This window comes from Crinia signifera, chromosome 8, assembly GCF_055691185.1.
Source record: "Crinia signifera chromosome 8, ASM5569118v1, whole genome shotgun sequence".
NCBI classification, from domain to species: Eukaryota; Metazoa; Chordata; class Amphibia; order Anura; family Myobatrachidae; genus Crinia; species Crinia signifera.
Genome location: NC_139224.1, coordinates 25,146,599 through 25,167,608, shown reverse-complemented (window position 1 = coordinate 25,167,608; position 21,010 = coordinate 25,146,599). Strand labels below are relative to the sequence as shown.

Sequence of the window (21,010 nt, the reverse complement as noted above, 5' to 3'; positions counted from 1 at the left end):
TAAACGCACCTGATTGAATTGACCACTTTAGTGGACAAGTCTGAAATACTATAGAGAACAAAAAAAGGATTTGAGATGACCTGCGCTATACACAAAGGGTGCAGCCCTAACACAAACGATAGTCACCAAACTATCGCAATATCAATGCACACAAACCAAACAATCGCTCTCTTAATACCCAATGTGTCCAATTTTAGTCACAGGGTTTTCAATGCTGAAAACCCGCGATATGAGTAAATTAAAAACAAAAGAATACTCACCTATGGAGTCATGGGGACTGCTGAAAGGTTTAGTTCTTTAGTTCTTTCAGCTGCTGCCTCCCTCTATGACACTACATGGGGGAGGGAGGTTACACAACCAGGGGCTACATACATACATGCACACACATACTCAAATACACATTGCACACACTCAACACTCACACAACACACTGCTAACATACTCACTGCTGTCCAGATCCCGATGCTGGAGGAAGAAGACATCACTTCAGAAGGAAATTTCTGACTAATTAAGTTGCTTGCTTCCAATTTCTTAATTAGTCCTCAAGGATGGGTGGGACAGGGAGTTGCCACTGGGGAGGATGGGGGGGCAGAGGACCACAGTAATTTTTACAGAGTTAACTGCGTCTCATTTTCTGTCCTGCAATTGAATAGTGAAAAACATGTGGGTTTTTTTCAATTTACCGCCGTCAATTGAATTCCCCCCTATTTAAGTAAAAAAAAAAAAACAATATTGCACATTCCAGATATGTGTATGCAGCCTAAATGTACAGTATATTAATCATGCCTATCTCCAAAATAACCCTCTTACCTAATGCGTTCTTCATCCCTTGGCTTTCAAGCAAGAACAATGTTTTTCAACATCCTGCTACATGAAAGGCAGTAAGAAACTGCGTGCGCTCGCAGATGTCACCTCGCCTCTCAGAGATAGGCAGCCATGCTCCTGTCTGTCATTTGTAGGAGAACATTCCTGTTAATTTCTATTCTCTTCACATCACACCCAAGCAAGGTCTTTGTCAAACATTGAATACTTATGTCTCTGAAACTGCGCACTTTAAACATTAACACACAGCAATCAAATCCTTTTTGGAGATGTTTATCTTGATGTACTGTCTTCTGGTAATTGACAAAAAGCCCTCAAAGCACCAGGTACAATGTTCTTTTCTGTTCTGTTCTCTGTTGACAAAGTAATTATGATACCATCGTTAGTGAAAGAGGTTTAAGAACTTGCTATGTAACTCTTCTAGGAAAACCAGCATGCAGAAAACTGACACCAGATTAGGATGGAGATGGTGATTAGACTAAACCAAAAATACTTCCATTGTCATTTATTTAAACAAAGAAAAATAAACTCAACGATATTAGTAGTTTGGTGGATTACTTAGCTTCTCGTTATTATTTAAGTAGTACATTGTATTCAATGAAAGTTTTTGAGTCTGGGTGGTTGCTAAAGGCAACAACTCCATTGATAATAATATGGAGGGTCTTCAATTAAATAGAAATACAGATGGGGCCATTCTCTGTGTTTCCGGAGGCACGTTATCCGCTGGTATTTGGCCCGTTGCGATCCGACAGACGTGGACGTGCAATCGTCTCACACGCTAATGCGTCCATTGCCGAGAATGGGGAGCACGAGTGTCTCAAAGTGTCCACACCGCATTCGTCGGTTGGTGGTCCGTGCGCCGGGAGCCGCTCTGATAAAAGAGAGGCTCAATCTGTAGAGGATCTATATGAGGTATGACATATGGAGCGGGGTCACCATAACGGTATGCTTTATTTGGTACGTATGTATTATATGGGCTCCCGATTTTTTCATTGCATGCCACTACTTAAGGCATGCAATGCAATGCAATGCAATTTTTCATTGTAAAGCATGCAATGCAATGCGATTTTTCATTGTAAAGACCCGATTTTTAATTGTATAGTCAACCATGGGTGATTTCATACCCCCACTATCCAACTACGCATGGAGATGATTTTATATAGTGTGGCGAGCGCAGCGAGCCACAGAGCCCGAAGCGTGGCGAGCGGACGTGGATAACTTTACATGTATTCAGCGTCCCCTCGCGGGGCTCGCTGCGCTCGCCACGCTTCGGGCTCGATGGCTCGCTGCGCTCGCCACACTATATAAAATCAACTCCATGCGTAGTTAGATAGTGGGGGTATGAAATCACCCATGGTTGACTATACAATTAAAAATTGGGTCTTTACAATGAAAAATCGCATTGCATTGCATTGCATTGAATGCCACTATAATTGCGATGCGATGCGATGCAATTAAAAAATCAGACGCCCAGATAATACATAAGTACCCTTTATTTTTTGCCAATAGCACTGGGTAATGGTAAGGTTTATCATTGGAAAGTAAAAAATATGTGGTAACAATGGTGTGGTTAGCAGATCCACTATGCCTCGTACAGGGGAAGATGCATCAAACCTTGAAGAGAGATAAAATGGAGAGAGATAATGTACCAACCAATCAGCCCATAACTGCTCTTTTTCTTTTCTATATTATGTAGTGAGGCTCAAATGGATGCATACCTCACTTACATAATCATTAGTTGGATTACACATATAAAGGTATCTTTCTCTAAAGTGGGTAGCGTACCTGTACTCACGGTGTGGCGGTGTGTTCAACTCGTATCAAGGTATCTTTTCCCAGTCTCAGGTTCCAAAAAGAAATTTTATTATTAAAAAACAATATAAAATAGGGTGCAGGAGCGTGGCAGGTTTCTGAGGTGGCTGACAATATAACCAACAGTACCCCGATCCGGACGAGATAAAGTAGTTTTTAGAGTCAGACACTCTGCAGTCCTTACCCCCGGTCCTCACCTACAAGGTATAAAAATTGGTATCAAGCTCTTAGACCGACATGTTTCGGGACAATATGTCCCTTTTTCAAGGTGAGAGCTTGTACCATAACGTGCTGTGTTAAATACCCTATCTTCATAGGACTTCCGGTTTTCGGAGGTCCTACTTCCGGTAAACTCCATGATTAACAAAGCTCATGATTATAAACATACTACTGTAAAATAATGACCGTCCATATGTATACGCCACCTTTGGTTATTACTGTGTTGCTGTTAGAGTTTAATAACGGGTCCGTAAGGTCTCCTTTGCTGTACCGGAAGTGTGGCTCTGGTAACATCCAGGAGTTGTCATGCGTGTGGAACGCATCGCTTGCGTTCCATATCCCGTATGTGACGTTCTTCAATGTGTAGTGTGAATTCCTTCTGTCTCACATAGCCGTCAGCGGCAGAGGTTGCTATGGGAACTGTGATGTTTATGTTCCCACGTCAGGTTCTTAGTCTTCTGATGGAATGATGGTGATTCTCTGTTTATCATTAGGGACATGCTGGCGGATTTTGTGGAATTCATTGAAGATGTATACACATATTCCTTATATGCTTTGTTTCATTTCATTTTTTGCCTTAGTAATAAAAACGATAAAAAATACACATGGTCACATTTAAGATAATGTCGTTTTTTAAAAAATGTTTAAAACTATATCACCTAATGATTAGACAAATGAAGGTGACTAGTGCCTGATATTTCTAATTTTATGCGTAAACAAGTGATTAATATATGGTGGTGAACATTTATGACATGGGGGTGAAGGTATAAGTAGTGAGGAATGACTTCATAGGAACCATTTTAGTTCGAAGTCTTGATTTAGTCCCCTTGGATGCAGAGTCTTCAATGTATGGATCAATTTCATCTCATTTTATAATTTAATAAGAAAATTTATTTTTGGAACCTGAGACTGGGAAAAGATACCTTGATACGAGTTGAACACACCGCCACACCGTGAGTACGGGTACGCTACCCACTTTAGAGAAAGATACCTTTATATGTGTAATCCAACTAATGATTATGTAAGTGAGGTATGCATCCATTTGAGCCTCACTACATAATATAGAAAAGAAAAAGAGCAAACAAGCATATAGACAACTTTTGTCCTTATCTTTTTATTTACATACATGCAGCGGGAGAAACAACTTATCGATCCAACCAATAAAAACCACCATTGGGAAAATTAAGAAGCTTTATATCAAAAAGGAAGGGGAGTATTAACATCCTTCTAACTATATTACTGTGGTGTCCGCACTGGGATAGCGCTTTATTGGGTTTATCATTCTTCCAATAAAATACATTCATTTTCTCTAGGTCCTAAAAGGTTAGACCTAATTGATACACCCCAGCTGCCATCCTCCAGGAGCGCCTGAGATAGAACCCAAACCTTAGATGAGTATTTGCAGCGTTGTGTATTCTGCTCTGTGATTGGCAAAGGTAGTTTTTGTGCGAGACAGGAGAGGATAGTGTCCACTCCTCGCGATAGGGCCGCCGTCAGCCTACCGGGAATCTTCCCTGTAAGGTCTTTGGCCAATTCGCCCCTGCACAGTGTCACACCCAACTGTGTAGTTAGGGAGTGGATGAGCACAGCTCAGAAGCAGGAGAAGTACATGAATATATATAGACAAGAGTATTGACAGCAATTTTGCTTTGTTAGTTAGATTTTTGAGCATGGGACACAAAGAGATAGCCGACACTTGGATATAAAGTAAAGCATCCAGTGAGTCTCAGTGTCACTGCCGTTCTGCCGCCCACCTTTATACGCGGTAGAACACACAAACACAACAATGAAAATATGTATTTATTAATTGTATACATATATTTTGTATTTTATTTTTCCTGCACAAGTTGTAGAACCCTGTATCATTTAAGTAAATATATATTGCATTATCACAGCAAGTATAAGAATTTCATCAGATTGTATTACTGTACCACCGTTTTAATGTATTATTAATGATTTGCTATGTAGTTACCTACTAATAACTAGTATATTATTAATGACAGCATATGAAAGAGAATCTCAGGTGTAAAGACAACATTCTGGGGGAAATTTACTAAAAAACTATTTTTTTTAGGCGTATTCATATTTTCTGAAAATACGTTAATTCAAATTCATATTCTTAGCAAATTTCCCCCTCTGTTTTTTATAATGCCTGATATATTACATTGTTTTATTATTATCGGCAATTGTCGCTTTATCTGATCTTGTGTCTTTTGTGTCTCTGCAGAAGGAGGAACGTGTGAAGTTATAGCAGCACACAGATGTTGCAATAAGAATCGAATCGAGGAGAGGTCGCAAACCGTGAAATGTTCGTGTCTGCCGGGAAAGGTGGCCGGGACAACAAGGAATAGACCCTCTTGTGTCGATGGCAAGTTTCTTATTAATTTCTCTGTACAGTACATTCAATTAAACTTTAATTTAAAAAGTACTTTATATTCTGGCCATAGGGCATCTGCCTGTAGCTACTAGATTCAAAGGGGCTCCAGGTTTGACCTAGATATAGAAACACTATTATGATTGACTTAAAGCATTAGTATTCTATTATTCTATTATTACTGTAGGTTTATGATAGTCTTCACTCTCAGGTCTGGCTCTACATGGACAGTGATTGCGGACTGTCCAAAGCCCAGTAACCGTCCAATGGGGCCGAACTATGTAATAAATGTAAAATGAAGAAATATGTCTCGCTTGGTGCATCTATCTAATTATATAATGTATAACTTGACATGTTCAAAAGCTTAAAGTAGAATCTCTTTTTCCGGTATTACAGTATTCCAAGTCCACTCCCCATCAAGTAGAACTATGGAAGCCTCCTATATCTCAGGTTGGAACACAGTGAGAGGAGGAGGGAGGGTGGACAGAGGGAGAAGTGAATGGGAATAAGAGCCTATCGCGAGAAGCGGAAGGGGTGTGACCAGTGTAATTTAGGTGTGGTCACTACTGTGTGGGTGTGGCCATTGCCATGCTGGCGTGCACACCCCCTACAAAATTGCATCACTTTTTGTGAGAAAAATAAAAATATGATTTTAATACTGTGCTGCCCAGGTGGAGAATAAAAGAGTGGAGGGCCCTGCTCGTAGGCAAGCTATTGGCAGCTATAAGCAGGAAGTTGGGTGAGAGAGACAGGAGAAAAGAAGAGTATCAGAAGTGCTGGGGGCTTTAATAAAAATTGATTTGGGATGATGATGGGATGATTTTGGCAGTACGGATGGTGTAATGGTTAGCATTACTGCCTCACAGCACTGAGGTCATGGGTTCAATTCCCACCATGGCCCTAACTGTGCGGAGTTTTTATATTCTCCACGTACCTGCGTGGGCTTCCTCCGGCTACTCTGGTTTCCTCCCACAATCCAAAAATATACTTGTAGGTTAATTGGCTCCCAAAAAATTAACCCTAGAATGTCTGTGTGTGCATGTACATGTGGTATTGAATCAGAGGCGGAACTAGTGAGTTGTGGGCCCAGGTGCAAAAAATATGCTTTGGGCCCCCCCCCCTGCAAAAAATATGCCCTCCCCCGAATCGGGATTGAATGGCACCATGTGTACACCCCTTTAGCCTCTATCACCGCTGATGGGAGACTATTCCACTACCCTTTCTGTGAGGTTATTTTCCATCAAACATCCCATGGACCTCCCTCCCCCCAATTTCAGCGCAAGTCCTTGTGATAACGATGTACTCGGTTATTTGTATATGCATCATTAACAACCCTGGGGAGCGCATCTCCTTGCCAATATTTAGCCTACACACTAAGCAATATTTTATATGATATAGCTGAGAAGGGGGAAAATGAGCAATAATTAAAAAAAAATTTGCTAAGTGTGTATGGGGCTACTACACTGACACCCCATGAGCCCCTGTTACAACTATCACACGTGGTCCTTGCATTGTTACACCCCTTTTGCCCCATGCCCCTGTTAACCCTTTAACTCTCTGTACCACTGGCATCCCTTTTGCCCTCCTGTACCCTTGACATTGTTACTCCTTTCATCCCATGCCCCAGCAGTTACCAGTTTTACCCCTCATATACAGATGGAGCCAGATCCATCATTGCAGGGGCTGGCGGTGGATTCGCCACACGCCAGCCCCCGCCAGACTGCACACCAGACACTTGTGCGTCCCCTTACATCGTCCCCTGCCGGTCCCTGCCACGCTCCCCAACCTAACCCTGCCTGTCTCCCTGAAGCGGAGATGGGCAGGGTTCCCATCCCCCACCATCGGTAAACTGTGACACGCGTCCCAGTCAGATGTAGCATCCGCTCGCAAGCAGGGGCGGTCTGGTATGCGCCGGTGCTGGACGAGCAGCGCTACATCTGTACCTTGTGTTCTTTGCACAAACACACCATCCCTTTTGCCCCTTTCACTTGACAGCTACAAGCTGGGGATGGTGCACCACACATAGCAGGCAAACACAGCCCCCTCCCCACAGCAGGGAAACACTGCCCCTCTCCCCACAACAAGGGCACACAGGCCCCATCCCCATCAGTGGGGGCACACAGGCCCCATACCCATCAGTGGGGGCACACAGGCCCCATCCCCATCAGTGGGGGCACACAGGCCCCATCCCCATCATTGGGGGCACACAGGCACCATCCCTATCAGTGGGGGCACACAGGCACCATCCCCATCATTGGGAGCACACAGGCTCCATCCCCATCATTGGGGGCACACAGGCCCCATCCCCATCAGCTGGGGGCACACAGGCCCCATCCCCATCAGCTGGGGGCACACAGGCCCCATCCCCAGGGGCATAGATGTTGGCAGCATAATGAACATTTAGCTTTGCTGCCCACAGAGAGCACAGGGCAGCTGCTGCGGAGAGGGAAGGAAGCACTGCAGCTAACACAAAAAAGGGAGGACCAGGGCAGTAATGTGAGTAAACTACAAAACACCCCCTCACGGCCTCACCTCTATTTCTGTAGTCCATCACAAAGCTGCACCAGGGTGGGGAGGGTTTGTGGTCATTGTGCTGCCGGATCACAAGCTAATTGGATTTTGCAGTCTGGCAGCCAATCAGGAACCACTACTGCCTGATTGGTGCCGGACGGCAATCTTCTCCAATTAGCTTGTGGCCAGAGCCACAAAAGTGCAATCAATCAACAGCTGCCCGGCCGCGTAGTGCCCTCTGCCGCCGCGCACATTATTCCCGGCCGCACGCGCACATTGTTCCTGGCTGCACGCGCACATTGTACCCTCTGCCGCCGCGCGGCGCGCACCTTATAGAAATTTTACAAAAGTGAACTTCAGCACGTCGGGTGGATGGCAGTGCCGGGCCCCCTTAACCTCTTGGGCCCCGGTGCACTGCACCGTCTTCACCGGCGGTAGTTCCGCCCCTGTAGGGAATATAGATTGTAAGCTCCACTGGGGCAGGGACTGATGTGAATGGTCAAATATTCTCTGTAAAGCGCTGCGGAATCTGTGTGCGCTATATAAGAATCTGCTAATAAAATAAAATAATCCAGGCCACTCAACAATCTGATGGGGCAGGAAAGTGAGTTCTAGAGTGAAGCAACATGGGCGATGTGATTTATAGCATAACATATTGGGCTTGGTTTCCCTTTAAAAGCTGATGATGCTATTTCCATCCTATACATTGACCATGTCATCATTGATATTTCATGTTAAGGCAATTAAGTTACAGCTGTTACAAAAATATAGTATGTTTCCTATATAATGTCAGTAATATTTGACTGCCTGTCAGCTTTATTCCATTCGATTCTCTAGCATTAAATAAAATATAATCAGTTCTGAACCAATTTGACAGCATTATAGGCAAAGAAGCGTAGCGTACCATGCAAGACAAATATATGTCCTCTCATTTGCCAAGCGTGTATAGGACTTGGTAAAGTCCTGGGACATATATTGTCTGAGCATTTCCTTAAAGAGTTGAAGATTTACAATACATTGCTGGTAATGAGTTGATAAAAATAACTGTAGCTGTCACGGGCGGAGGAGAGGATGATTATTTTTCTCCATTTTTTAAAATTTATTTAGTAAATTTACATATACAAAGTTTAATGTAAACGGAAAGTCTACCTGGGGCTGTAGCCTGTGGCTGTAGGCAGTATTACATCCTACATGATTGCATCTGGCTGACAGAGGAAGAGAACCTCACAACAGCTACTGAATATAAGGGGTGATTCAGGTTGGTTTGCAAGAGCAGACTCCTTCTTTAATGGACAAAACCATGTGCACTGCAGGGGGGGGGGCAGATGTAACATGTGCAGAGAGAGTTACGTTTGGGTGAGCTATTTTGTTTCTGTGCAGAGTAAATACTGGCTGCTTTATTTTTACACTGCAATTTAGACTTGAACACACCTCACCCAAAATGTAACTCTCTCTGCACATGTTACATCTGCCCCACCTGCAGTGCACATGGTTTTGTATATTAAAGGAGTTTTCTTTTGTAAACCAACCTGAATCACCCCATAACCAGTTAATTAGCACCATATTAAATGTGTTGATGCAAAGTTTTATCCAACATTAGGGCCGGATTCAGATCTTATCGTTGCTATATAATTTAACAGAGGTCTGCGATCGGATGGCCGGCGCCCACACACATTGAAATCCCGCCCCCATGCAAGTCCGCGAATAGATCTCTGATTGGTCACTATGTGCGAATAGATTTGCAAACCATTCACCATCAAATAATTTTTTCCAGGCAGTGCGAGTGTGCTGAACTTTGACCCTTTCACAACTCTGCAACAGAAACAGGCTCACTGAGCCTCACTGATGTCACACATGCTCCCCTAAAACTTTTTTGTCACTGTTTTGCATCTCGTATGCGTACTGTGACCAGTGGCGTAGCTACGTTTTGGGCGCCCCCCCGCCGTTAGGGGGGGGGCGCCTATACCCACCCCCCGCCGCCTCCCCGTCAAGCACCCCCCCCCCCGGCCGCCCCCGGCCGCCCCGTCGCCCCTCCGCCTATGCTAACCCCCTCCCCCGCAGTCTTACCTATCGCGCTGGTCCCGGCGGCTCCGTTCTTCTGCTGAGGACCACCACAAAATGGCCGCCCCCATACAGCAGACAGTTTCAGAGAACAGTGTGCTATATGGGGGCGGCCATTTTGTGGTGGTCCTAATCAGAAGAACGGAGCCGTCGGGACCAGTGAGATACGTAAGTCTGCGGGGGATTGACGGGGGTAACTATAGCACCGCAGCCCCCGGCGCCCCCACATGCACAGCGCCCCCCCGCGGTGGCGGGGGCTGCGGTGCTATAGTTACGCCCCTGACTGTGACCCATATGCATGCGCAGTCATTCTGTAATCAGCCGCCGTGCGCATTGGCACAAAAACGATCAACTCTGAATTGGGCCTATAGAGCCAACACAAAGCACAAAACACATCAGTGGCAAACGCAGGATTTTCAGAAGGGGGTTTCCAGAGGGGCGGAGCAAAGCACGGAGATGGACACTTAGGTGACCCAGTATATGCCGGGTCAGTTAAAGTATTATAGATAGACCAAATGTATATTAATAATAATAATAAATATACATTATATATATATATATATATACATACACACACACACACACACACACACACACACACATATACATACAGGGGCGTCAACAGCAGTGTAGACCCCTGGGCATAGCAATGTATTGGGGCCCCTACCGATCTTCCAGCGGTAGGGGTGGGGGAAGCTTTGATGTCCCGTGGGTGGTAGGGGGTATTATATCAACCGCTCAGCATGTAGGGCCTGGATCAGTAATTTCCACTAATTACCCCTTTACTGCACAGATGGTGGGAGATGGGGTGGGAGATGGGGGCATTGGGCTGAATGAAGGGGCCCTGATACATAACTTCCAGGGTGGTAGAGGATGTTTAATATGCAGAGGAGGGGTGTATAGTGGAGTGGGCTTATTATTCATAATTTTCTGGTGGGAGGACAGCTTGCTTGACTGCAGATATCTCCAGTTCCCAGAAATAGATTTATTCGATTTTAATGGAACTAAAAACTAGAGAATCCCACCTACCAAATGGTATTAGGGACTAGGGGATCAGAGTTCAGGAGGCAGAGCAATCTGTCAACGAGTATATAAAACTACATACCAGGTGTGTGAAGCCGGAGCAGTAACCAGCTGCTGGAAGGCTGATATCTCTGGTTTTAGGAACAGTAGAGACAAGCTTCTAGTGTCCTTCAAAGGGGGAGAATCCCAGCCTTTGGAATCTACCCTCAGAAAAACTCTACGTCAGACAGAATCAGAAATATCTGACTGGGAACAGCAATTAACAGGCTTGGATGGGGACCACTGCTTTGAAGTCAGATATCTCCGGTTCCCAAGGGCCGATTTTTAAAATTCTCGTACCCTTGCAAAACGGGGACCCTCAGCTTTCAGACTAGGGCCCTTAGACTCCTGGGGGGTTTTCTAGGTACTCAGAAACCCCCCCTGCGTGCGCTACTGCACATGTTGCCTGGGATTTTATTTGGGTGTGGCATAGCGCAACGACAATATCTACAGTAGGTCAACAGTCACTAGATCGACAGGAAAACGTCAACGATGCATACGGTCGACATTGACACAAGGTCAACACAAGCAACATGTCAACACGGTAACGGTTCACACATAAAGAGATTGACATGAGTTTTTCATGATTTTTTTCTGTCAACGTTGACCTTTTATTGGTGTTGAACATTTGTCAATGTCCTATGGACTGTTGACGTAGACATATGCTTTAACCCTTTGAGTGCCAAGGGAATTTGTCAAAATAGGCGTGAAAATTGGCAAGCAAACATTTTTATTCATCATAATGACCTGTAACGTTGTTACCTTATATAGGGAATATCATCTTTTATTATACAACATTCGTTATTTGAATTTATATAACAAATGTGAGCGACGCCGGCATTTTTAAGCGGGCATCTCTCACAGAGACATTGGCACCCAAAGGGTTAAATTATTTATTTGTTGCATTTTTCCACTGTAAGTATTATACTAAAATCCTATTTTCTAATTTCTAAAGGACATATTGGGATTGGAGATCTTTTGTGGTCAATAGTACTTATGGGCAAGTCAATTTATATTGTAGCTTGTTAGTAACAGTTATTTATATACTGTAGAACCAGCTTAATTCCTTCTTTTACAGTTGGATTGTTTCAGTGCTTTACCAACTGGGAATTGGGATTATGACATAGGCTCATACTGAGACCAAATCCTTCTTACTGGATAACTCTTCCCATCACGTGGAAGCTCATCGCTGCAGGATAGGTGTTATCTGCAGTTCCTAACTGACTCAAAGGGCTGCCTTGCCGATGGCGTGTCCCAGGACAGGGTGTAAGATAGCGATTATTCTTCAGCTATAGGCTGTCAAGCTGTGATCTCAGATGATGCAGCACTCTATCACGCTGGAATATCTTATTGCAACACAAGGCTGCTGTATACTTATTTTGAGTATGCCTGTTTTGTTCTCAGGGGACTGCAACATACAGGGGTGTATTCAATGCTTTCTGCGAGCTGTGACAGTGAGCAGGGCTGCCTGCTTGCTGTCACAGCTCGCAAGTTCAGTATTCAACTGACCCCCTGCACACGCCATTTTCCAAAAACGTAGCGAGAGAGGGACCGGCGTATGCGGCCTCTAAAACAGTGACTCGCGGCTAAATGCAGCAGGCTCTCTGCATTAGCCATGAGCCTCGCAGTTTGGAGGAATCCTCGCAGTCATCTGAAAACGAGGATTCCACCAGAACATTGAATAGGGTGAGCAACCGCCGCGGGGGTTAAACAGCGAGGATTGCTTGTTTTCGGCGATCCCCACTGTTTAACCCCCTCGCCGGCTGCATTGAATTCACCCCACGGTATTTCTCCTTACACCAGCTTAAGTTGGTAAAGGCCCATACACACTAGAAGATATTGGCATAGAAATAGGGCTCAGAAAGGGGCTTGTGAACGATATTGATGCAAAAATCTTCTAGCGTGTATGCCTAATATTGTTAACAATGCGCGCTCCAGCGCAACGTTAACAATGTTTATGTTGGCCAAATGTAAGATTAGGTCTAATGGAACTGTAGTAGTAGAGAGATAGATATCATCTATATATTTATATGTCTAGTGTCCATGAGTCTCAAACACTAGACAACAGACTGGCTTTCGAAGCTTTTGCTTTGGACAGGCTTACTAGTAATTTATATGAGATTAGATAGCTAGATAGATAGATATATAGATAGATAGATAGATATATAGATAGACAGATAGATAGATAGATAGATTGATTGATAATGAAAGAGATAATGTACATTTACTGTAGATACTGTAGATTGATTGACAGGTACATGATTGATAGATATATTCGGGGGCTCATGCTTGTTTGGGTGCCAATGTGACACTTGCGGCATGGATATTGCTACCGTGCACCATTGCCGCTCAATGCGTTTCTATAAGCCATGGGAGCGAATTAAACGCATGAGTGTGCCAACGTTATCACGCCAAATGTACGTCGTACGAATGTCACATGTGGCAATTGGCACAACAAACGATGAGTGTGGATACATCTGTGGATGGATATGAGAGTTAGATACTGTACAGTACATACAGAATATGACGATAGCTAGATAAACAGGTAGATATAACAGTGATATACTGTATACATACATTACATATGTAGATTAAATGATAGATTTACCTACAGTACTTTAACGCTTTAATCTCCAGAAGATGCTGAAGAGGAGAAGCAGGTGCCCCCTCCACCAGACTGCAGATTACCTTCCTAATCTGAAGTAGGCAAAATAGGGGAGGGGTCTACACTCTTCCAGGGTAACAAGGGACTACCCCAAAAATCAATAGTCTTCCACAGTAGGTAAATATGACATATAGACATACATAGATACACAGATGAACCTACTATACCTCAAATAACCATAGAGATGTTTACATAAAGCTCCACAAAATACTATGTTCATCTATTTACCCTACAATGCTCAAGGTGTGGAGTCTTTCCATCTTGCATTGCTCTGCGTGCGGCAGGACAGAAGGCACAGTGCACAGAAATCTAAAGTCCCGTACACACTGGGTGATAATCAGGGCCGTATTTCAGTGCCATAGCGCCCCTAGGCACCACATTTTTTGCCGCCCCCCCCCCAACAAGAGAGAGAGAGAGAAACCTTCAGCAGCGCAGGGCTGCAGTTCCCGGGTCGATCCCTGGCAGCACAAAGCCGGGGTGGGGCCTGATCCCCATCTAGCTGCCACAGGCACAGTCACCACCGCGCTGGGACGCCTGCTCCCGAGTCCCTATCTGGCCGCCGACGGGTCCCCACTCCTGCCTCAGCAAAGGTCAGACAGGGAGGAGCCCAGGCTGCAAACGGGTGGGGGAGGGGGCCATCGCAGGGCAGCTTCACTGGTTCTCCAGCGCCGGAAGCACTATACTGGCTGCTTTTCCCTGGCGCCGGGTGCTCAGCAACACCACTCGTTTTCCAGCGCTGAAAGTGCTACGATCCTGTCACTGACATGACAGGGCTGCCTCTTTCCGGCGCTGGTCAGCACTTGGACCCCGGTGCAGGTACACAACTTCCCAGACGCTGCAGGCAGAGCTAGGGGAGGGGGGCGGCATTTGCCGTACGGCACAAAAGTCATTTAAAAAAAAAAAGGTGACAAAAGAAAATCACGCCACTGCTTGCTGTCCCCAGCAGGTGCCTCACGGGCCTAGTGGGAAATCCGGCCCTGGTGATAATTTAAGCAATATCATTTTGTCCCTTCTAAATGATATCATTCATTATTACCCAGTGTGTATGCTCTGCCTGACAACTATATGTGCTCCCGTGGGTCGATAGCCTAATGATCCCTATGGCTACATGCATTTGAAATAAAGTTTTTTATGGCTACGTACACAGAACCGCGTATAGAACACAATACATGAACAATTCCTGACACATTTCAGTGTCTTTTCTTCAACAAATACAGTAGGTCTCACTAGGGGCCTTATTCTAGTTCACTCTTTCTGACAAAATCCTTCTTAGATGGACAAAACTATGTGCACTGCAGGGGGGGGGGGCAGATGTAACATGTGCAGAGAGAATTAGATTTGGGTGAGTTATTTTGTTTCTGTGCAGGGTAAATACTGGCTGCTTTATTCTTACACTGCAATATAGATCTCACTTTGAAGTAAAACCCCACCTAAATCTAATTTTCTCTGCACAAGTAACATCTGCCCCACCTGCAGTGCACATGGTTTTGTCCATCTAAGAAGGATCCTGTAAGAAAGAGTGAACTAGCATAAGGCCCTAATTGCCTTGGGACTCATCTACATTTGTCAGATATACAGTAGCCGTCCGCATCACCACCAGAAGTTGGTAATCGCAGAAGCAGCAATTTACAACCTTCATAATGTATCATAATTGTGGTTTTGGTGCGCTATAAAAATACTGTATTATATACGTGAATATTTTATACTGCATTATATCTTACAGCAAGTGTGAAAACAGATCTCTATGATTTTAAATATTAATTTTCCAATCAAACAAGTATTCCTTTGCTTAGCTTTTATTCTCTTATATTGTGTCAGTTTTGTTGGCGCATTTAGTGTTACTGAATGCTGAAGATATTGAATAATTAAAACTTTTTCTGAACATATGTTATGTGGGCAACTGCAAGGCGACAGTAAATCACAGCTCTGGAACAGAAAGTGATCGGTATATATTTTGTAGATTTCCTATGTTAGAATGTGGCTCTACAGTACAGACTGTACTGTTTGAGTACTGTTCGGTGCAGTTCCGGATTTTACCTAGGGGCTGCAGCCACCACAGTAACATCTGACACCCCAGAGACAGGCTGCCTGGCAGTAGCTTCCAGTTTGCAGTGACTATTCTGGAGCCAGGACGGGCTGCAGCACAGTTCAAAATTCAAAATAGGGAACCGCACCATCTGCCAGCGAGTCAATTTGGAATGGCAGTTGGTGGCATTTGGTGCGACTCCCCTGTTGTGAGTTTTAAACTGTGCTGCAGCCCCCCTCTGTAGCCACCACTGCTCCCTGTTAATCACAGCCAGGGGGTGAGTTTTCCTCCCACTCCAGGACTGTCTGCCCATACTGCAGTTAGCAGAGAGGGCTCTTCCAATATGTTGCCACTCCCCTGCATCACAGCAGCCATATCTGGCTTCTCTGGGCTGCATCCGATGCAGTCCATAAAAACCTGGACTATGCTGGATCCTGAAGCTCTGCATGCCCACGATAATACGTAGCTCTCCACTTTACTGTAACACATCCCCACCGTTCTCATCTCTCCATAAACCCTGTCATAAAAATGTCTTACATTTCACCCTTTGCTGGCGAAACAGATGCACTTAGATGGTCCAACTTATGGGCATGTTATTGGAGTGTTGCTGAAGTGCTTGCTTACCCAGATGCTCAGTCATTCACTTTGGAGGCCAAACTCTGGAAATCTGCACAAAATATGTGTTTATTTAATGATGGTGCATTTTAAATGAAAGTTGCTATACCACGTTTGCTAGGGTTCCCCCTCCATACAGCCAGGACAGGATACTGTTAGGATCCGCCTCCAGCGGATCTGTGTTATGCGCAGATTCACATATTCTGTGTGTAGTTTCATGTTCTCCCTGGGTTTATCCCAGCCTGTGTGTGTGTGTTTACTCGCTGGTGGCATCCAGTGGTCAGCCTGGGCCATTGCAGCTCACTTCCAGTACTGTGTGTTCTGGACTCAGGTGTCTTGATTAGGCTCCTAGCCTGCAGTGCACACCTTCAGGCTATGTGTAATCAGCACCACATTGTGCTCTCTATATAAACCCTCTGGTTGTTCAGTCCCATGCCGGTTATAGCTTTTGTACCTCAGGGTCTCAAGTGTTCCTGGTTCCCAGTCTTCCGTATTCCTGGTTCCTGTTCCCTGTCATCCTGCATCCTGTCGTTGATTCCCAGCTGTGTCCTCCGTTCAGTCTCCTGTCCTCCCGGTGTCCGTGTGTCGTCCTTATCCGTCTCCCGGTCCCTGCAGCTCCTGTTGGTCTGTGTGGGATCCCTTCTCCAGCGTGGTGCTTCCTTCGGCTGGTTCCCTGCCTTGTCCGCAGCATCTCAGCTCCAGCTAAGTTGACTAATCATTTGCTTATTGTGTCAGCGTATAGTGTATTGTTACACCTGTCAGCAGTACTCATTGTGTCAGCGTATTGTGTATTGTTACACCTGTCAGCAGTACTTATTGTGTCAGCATATAGTGTATTGTTACACCCGTCAGCAGTTCTTAGTGTGTCAGCATATCGTGTATTGTTACACCCGTCAGCAGTTCTTAGTGTGTCAGCATACTGCGTATGGTTACACCTGTTAAGCATTAGCACAGCGGGTTCCTGTTTAGAGTGTTATCCACTGGCACCCCTCTCCGCAGGGCAGGGTGGTCCTCGCCTCTTTGTTTGTTAGATAGGTTTCCCCTTGTTCATCACTGGCCTTGGCGTGTGTGTTGTCCTTAACGTAAGACCAGGTGGCATCGAGGTGGGAGCCTGACTAACGGGCTCCCACGAACGCGGCTATTATTGGTGAAGCCTAGCACCCCGCACACACACGTCAACTCCATCTGAGCACAACGGAGTCAGGTGGGCGAGGCTGCCCTGGTCCTGTCACTATCTCCTTCCAGCCAGTGTCACGTGGTGTCTCGCCAGACAGCGTGGCACAGGAGATCCTAACATTATAACCGGCCATACAGCACTCTGGAGCTGGGTTCTGCCCTCTCAGTCCAGAGATTTCAAGCCGTGTCAGCTTTTTGCCCGTGTCAGCTTTTTGCCCGTGTCAGCTTTTTCTTGTGTCAGTTTTTTTCTTGCTGGTGTATAAACTTGCATGGCCATATCATGCAGGCCATGCAAGAGTCATTAGCGGCTCTAAATTTGGCATTCAATGCCGTAAAACCTGGGCAGTGGGAGATTTTGCAGCAGTCTCTTCTGCAGCTGCAAAGACTCATCACTGATATTTTTCTGATCCTCCCAGAGGTCACTGGGGTTCGTTCAGCCCCTAATGAGGCCCTGCCTAGGGAAGTATTAGGCAGCAAGTCCTCAGACCCAGAGGGTCAGGTAAAGCATAGAAGTTATTGTTAATGGTGATTAAAATATAACCAGAGTGACAATAAGTGAAAAGCGTTGGTTACGTAATAAGTCCGCAACCAACGTACCCTTTATACCTAACTACGTGCGAACAAAGCGTAGCGCAGCGTAGCGTACCTTTAATTGTATTATGTATACCAAGAACCAATACCTTAATCAGAGATTCCTTCGCAGTACTTTGTCTCTAATCTGCGAATATACCTTATCGGACTGTGTCCGCAATATACCTTATCGCTATTATGCGAATAAACAGACAACGACCACTGTATAGAAATATGGAGATAAGAGCTCCGTAAAAAGGTTGTATTTGAGTCCCTAATGGACAAAAGGGGGTTACAGAAATAAGAATAAACAGGTATAACAAGTAATACAATATACTAACAATGAATACTAACAGACTCTGCTAAGGGGAAAGAAAACAGATACAAGACACAATCAGCCAATCAATACAATAAGGATAAATACCGTTAATGCAACCGTTACCGTTCTCATCAAATATGCGAAGTGTAGTCCGGTCAGAGCTCACTATCGTTCAGGGATGAACTATAGTCCAGTGGTCAGGTCAGGGAAAAGTAGATGTGCCGAAGAGACTTTGCTGCTCTGGGTCGCCTATCTTATAGGGTCAGAAAGGGGAGGTCAAAGGCCGTTCTCATTGGTCAGGGGTCGAATGTCAGGTCAGCTGTGATTGGGGGGTAAGCTGATACACCTGGTTTGGCTAGGTCCAGGGGAGTGAACTTTAAGAGTCCTTTGTTCGGTGGTTTCGGTGTCAGCAGTGATAAGAACTGGTTTCATCTGGATTTCTTTGTTACATTCTTTTAACAGAAACTGTCCCTGGATTATGGATTATGTCCATAACTATTGGGTCGTGTATATTGCGAAATATTCGCAATGACCGGAATACTACGCATAAGAAACGGAACGGAACGGTACTAAACATGATACAGGCAGATGTATGCAGGGCTAACTAGGCTATGTGTGGCGTTCTAAACCTTTAACTATATTTTACTTGGTGTCAGTATGTATTTATGAATTTATGTGTGATAGTATGGCTACTCTTCTGGTCCACTTTGCCACGCATACTCGGGTATGGAAACTTTATTTGCGCAACTCTGCGAACCAAAATGGCGGCCATACTATCCTAAAATGGCGTGTGTGTAACTCGACTTCCATATTATCTACGGCCGAAGCTTCCGTTAGAGGAGCGTCAGCGGCGTAGAAACCTTAATCTATGCTTATATTGTGGACATTCTGGCCACTTCTTGCAGACGTGTGGCTTGCGTAATTCCGGTGGTGCCGACAGGGTATCTCCTCTGGCCAGGTCTGAGCAGGTTGTCAGATCTAAGCCTGTCTCCACTGTGGCAGAGGAGCTCTCTGCCGAGTCTCCCAGTAAAAGCACTCTGCCTTTTTCTACTGGTTCCAGTGCTGATGTTTTGATGACCAGGGAGTCAGAGTTGCAAACCCTTAAAGGGAAAACCCAGGTGATTGACTCAGATGCCGGGGGCCCGCCGAGTCAGTCAGATGCCGGGGGCCCGCCGAGTCAGTCAGATGCCGGGGGCCCGCCGAGTCAGTCAGTCTGATGCCGGGGGCCCGCCGAGCAGGTCTGATGCCGGGGGCCCGCCGAGTTGGTCTGATGCCGGAGGCCCGGTGAGCCGGTCTGATGCCGGGGGCCCGGAGAACCGGTCTGACGCCGGGGGCCCGCCGAGTTGGTCTGATGCCGGGGGCCCGGTGAGCCGGTCTGATGCCGGGGGGCCCGGAGAGCCGGTCTGACGCCGGGGGCCCGCCGAGCCGGTCAGATGCCGGGGGCACGGAGGCCGCAGCCCCGAGTGGGGGCCCGAAGCCTCAGTTTGTAGCCCCAAGTGGGGGCCCACAGCCTCAGTTGGTAGCCCCAAGTGGGGGCCCACAGCCTCAGTTGGTAGCCCCAAGTGGGGGCCCACAGCCTCAGTTGGTAGCCCCAAGTGGGGGCCCACAGCCTCAGTTGGTAGCCCCAAGTGGGGGCCCACAGCCTCAGTTGGTAGCCCCAAGTGGGGGCCCACAGCCTCAGTTGGTAGCCCCAAGTGGGGGCCCACAGCCTCAGTTGGTAGCCCCAAGTGGGGGCCCACAGCCTCAGTTGGTAGCCCCAAGTGGGGGCCCACAGCCTCAGTTGGTAGCCCCAAGTGGGGGCCCACAGCCTCAGTTGGTAGCCCCAAGTGGGGGCCCACAGCCTCAGTTGGTAGCCCCAAGTGGGGGCCCACAGCCTCAGTTGGTAGCCCCAAGTGGGGGCCCACAGCCTCAGTTGGTAGCCCCAAGTGGGGGCCCACAGCCTCAGTTGGTAGCCCCAAGTGGGGGCCCACAGCCTCAGTTAGTCACTGCCTCTGCCGAGGTTCCTAAGGCCACTGTTTCAGGGGGGCTCTCACTGGTCTTGGAGCTACAGGAGATGCTGAAGGCCATAACCTCTAAGGGGGTCCCTAAAGTCACAGCCTCAAGGTTCTCATGTGAGGTCAATGGTGCCACTATCCCAGTGAAGCACTCGAGCCAGTCAGTGCAAAAGGCCCAGCCCATAGCTATTTCCGCTGGGTGTGCCTTTTTGTCTCCCTCTTACAAAGGTCTTCCTGAATTATTACCACCTAGAGCGCTGGTATCCAGGTTTGATGCTTTCTCAGATTCAGACTCAGAATTTGTGTCTGAGATTGATGGGTATCCGGTGTATACAGGCCCTATGGTTTATGAAGAAGCCTGTTTAAGACCAGGGACATCTTCTCGTACCAAACATTCTAAGAGAAGGAAAAAGAAGTATATGCACTGACCTTTTGCTTGTCCTGTTTGTCATATCTGTTTGTCTGGTCTTGTGGTGTCCGAAGGCCACCTTTGAGAGGGGGGCAGTGTTACAAGCTGCAGTCACAGCTTGTTCCTGTTTGTTGGTTGATACCCCCATTCCAGGGTTTGGTATTCTCCATGTAGTGGAGAACCTGGTATTGGGGTCCCTTGACCCCTCTTCAAGGGGGGGGTACTGTTAGGATCCGCCTCCAGCGGATCTGTGTTATGCGCAGATTCACATATTCTGTGTGTAGTTTCATGTTCTCCCTGGGTTTATCCCAGCCTGTGTGTGTGTGTGTTTACTCGCTGGTGGCATCCAGTGGTCAGCCTGGGCCATTGCAGCTC

General features: G+C 46.3%; 1 protein-coding gene across 5 annotated transcripts in view; it reads left to right on the top strand.

The window, feature by feature from the left end:
* TAFA1 (TAFA chemokine like family member 1) overlaps positions 1–21,010 on the top strand; it is a 372,953-nt gene that overhangs the window by 292,693 nt on the left and 59,250 nt on the right. For all 5 annotated transcript variants that reach the window (XR_014454311.1, XM_083156024.1, XM_083156023.1 and 2 more), the window contains one exon: positions 5,081–5,221. Coding sequence is in view for 4 of the 5 variants with exons in the window: in XM_083156024.1 (XP_083012150.1) it covers positions 5,081–5,221 (141 nt within the window). In the remaining variant the exon portion in view is untranslated. The remainder of the gene's footprint in view (positions 1–5,080; positions 5,222–21,010) is intronic.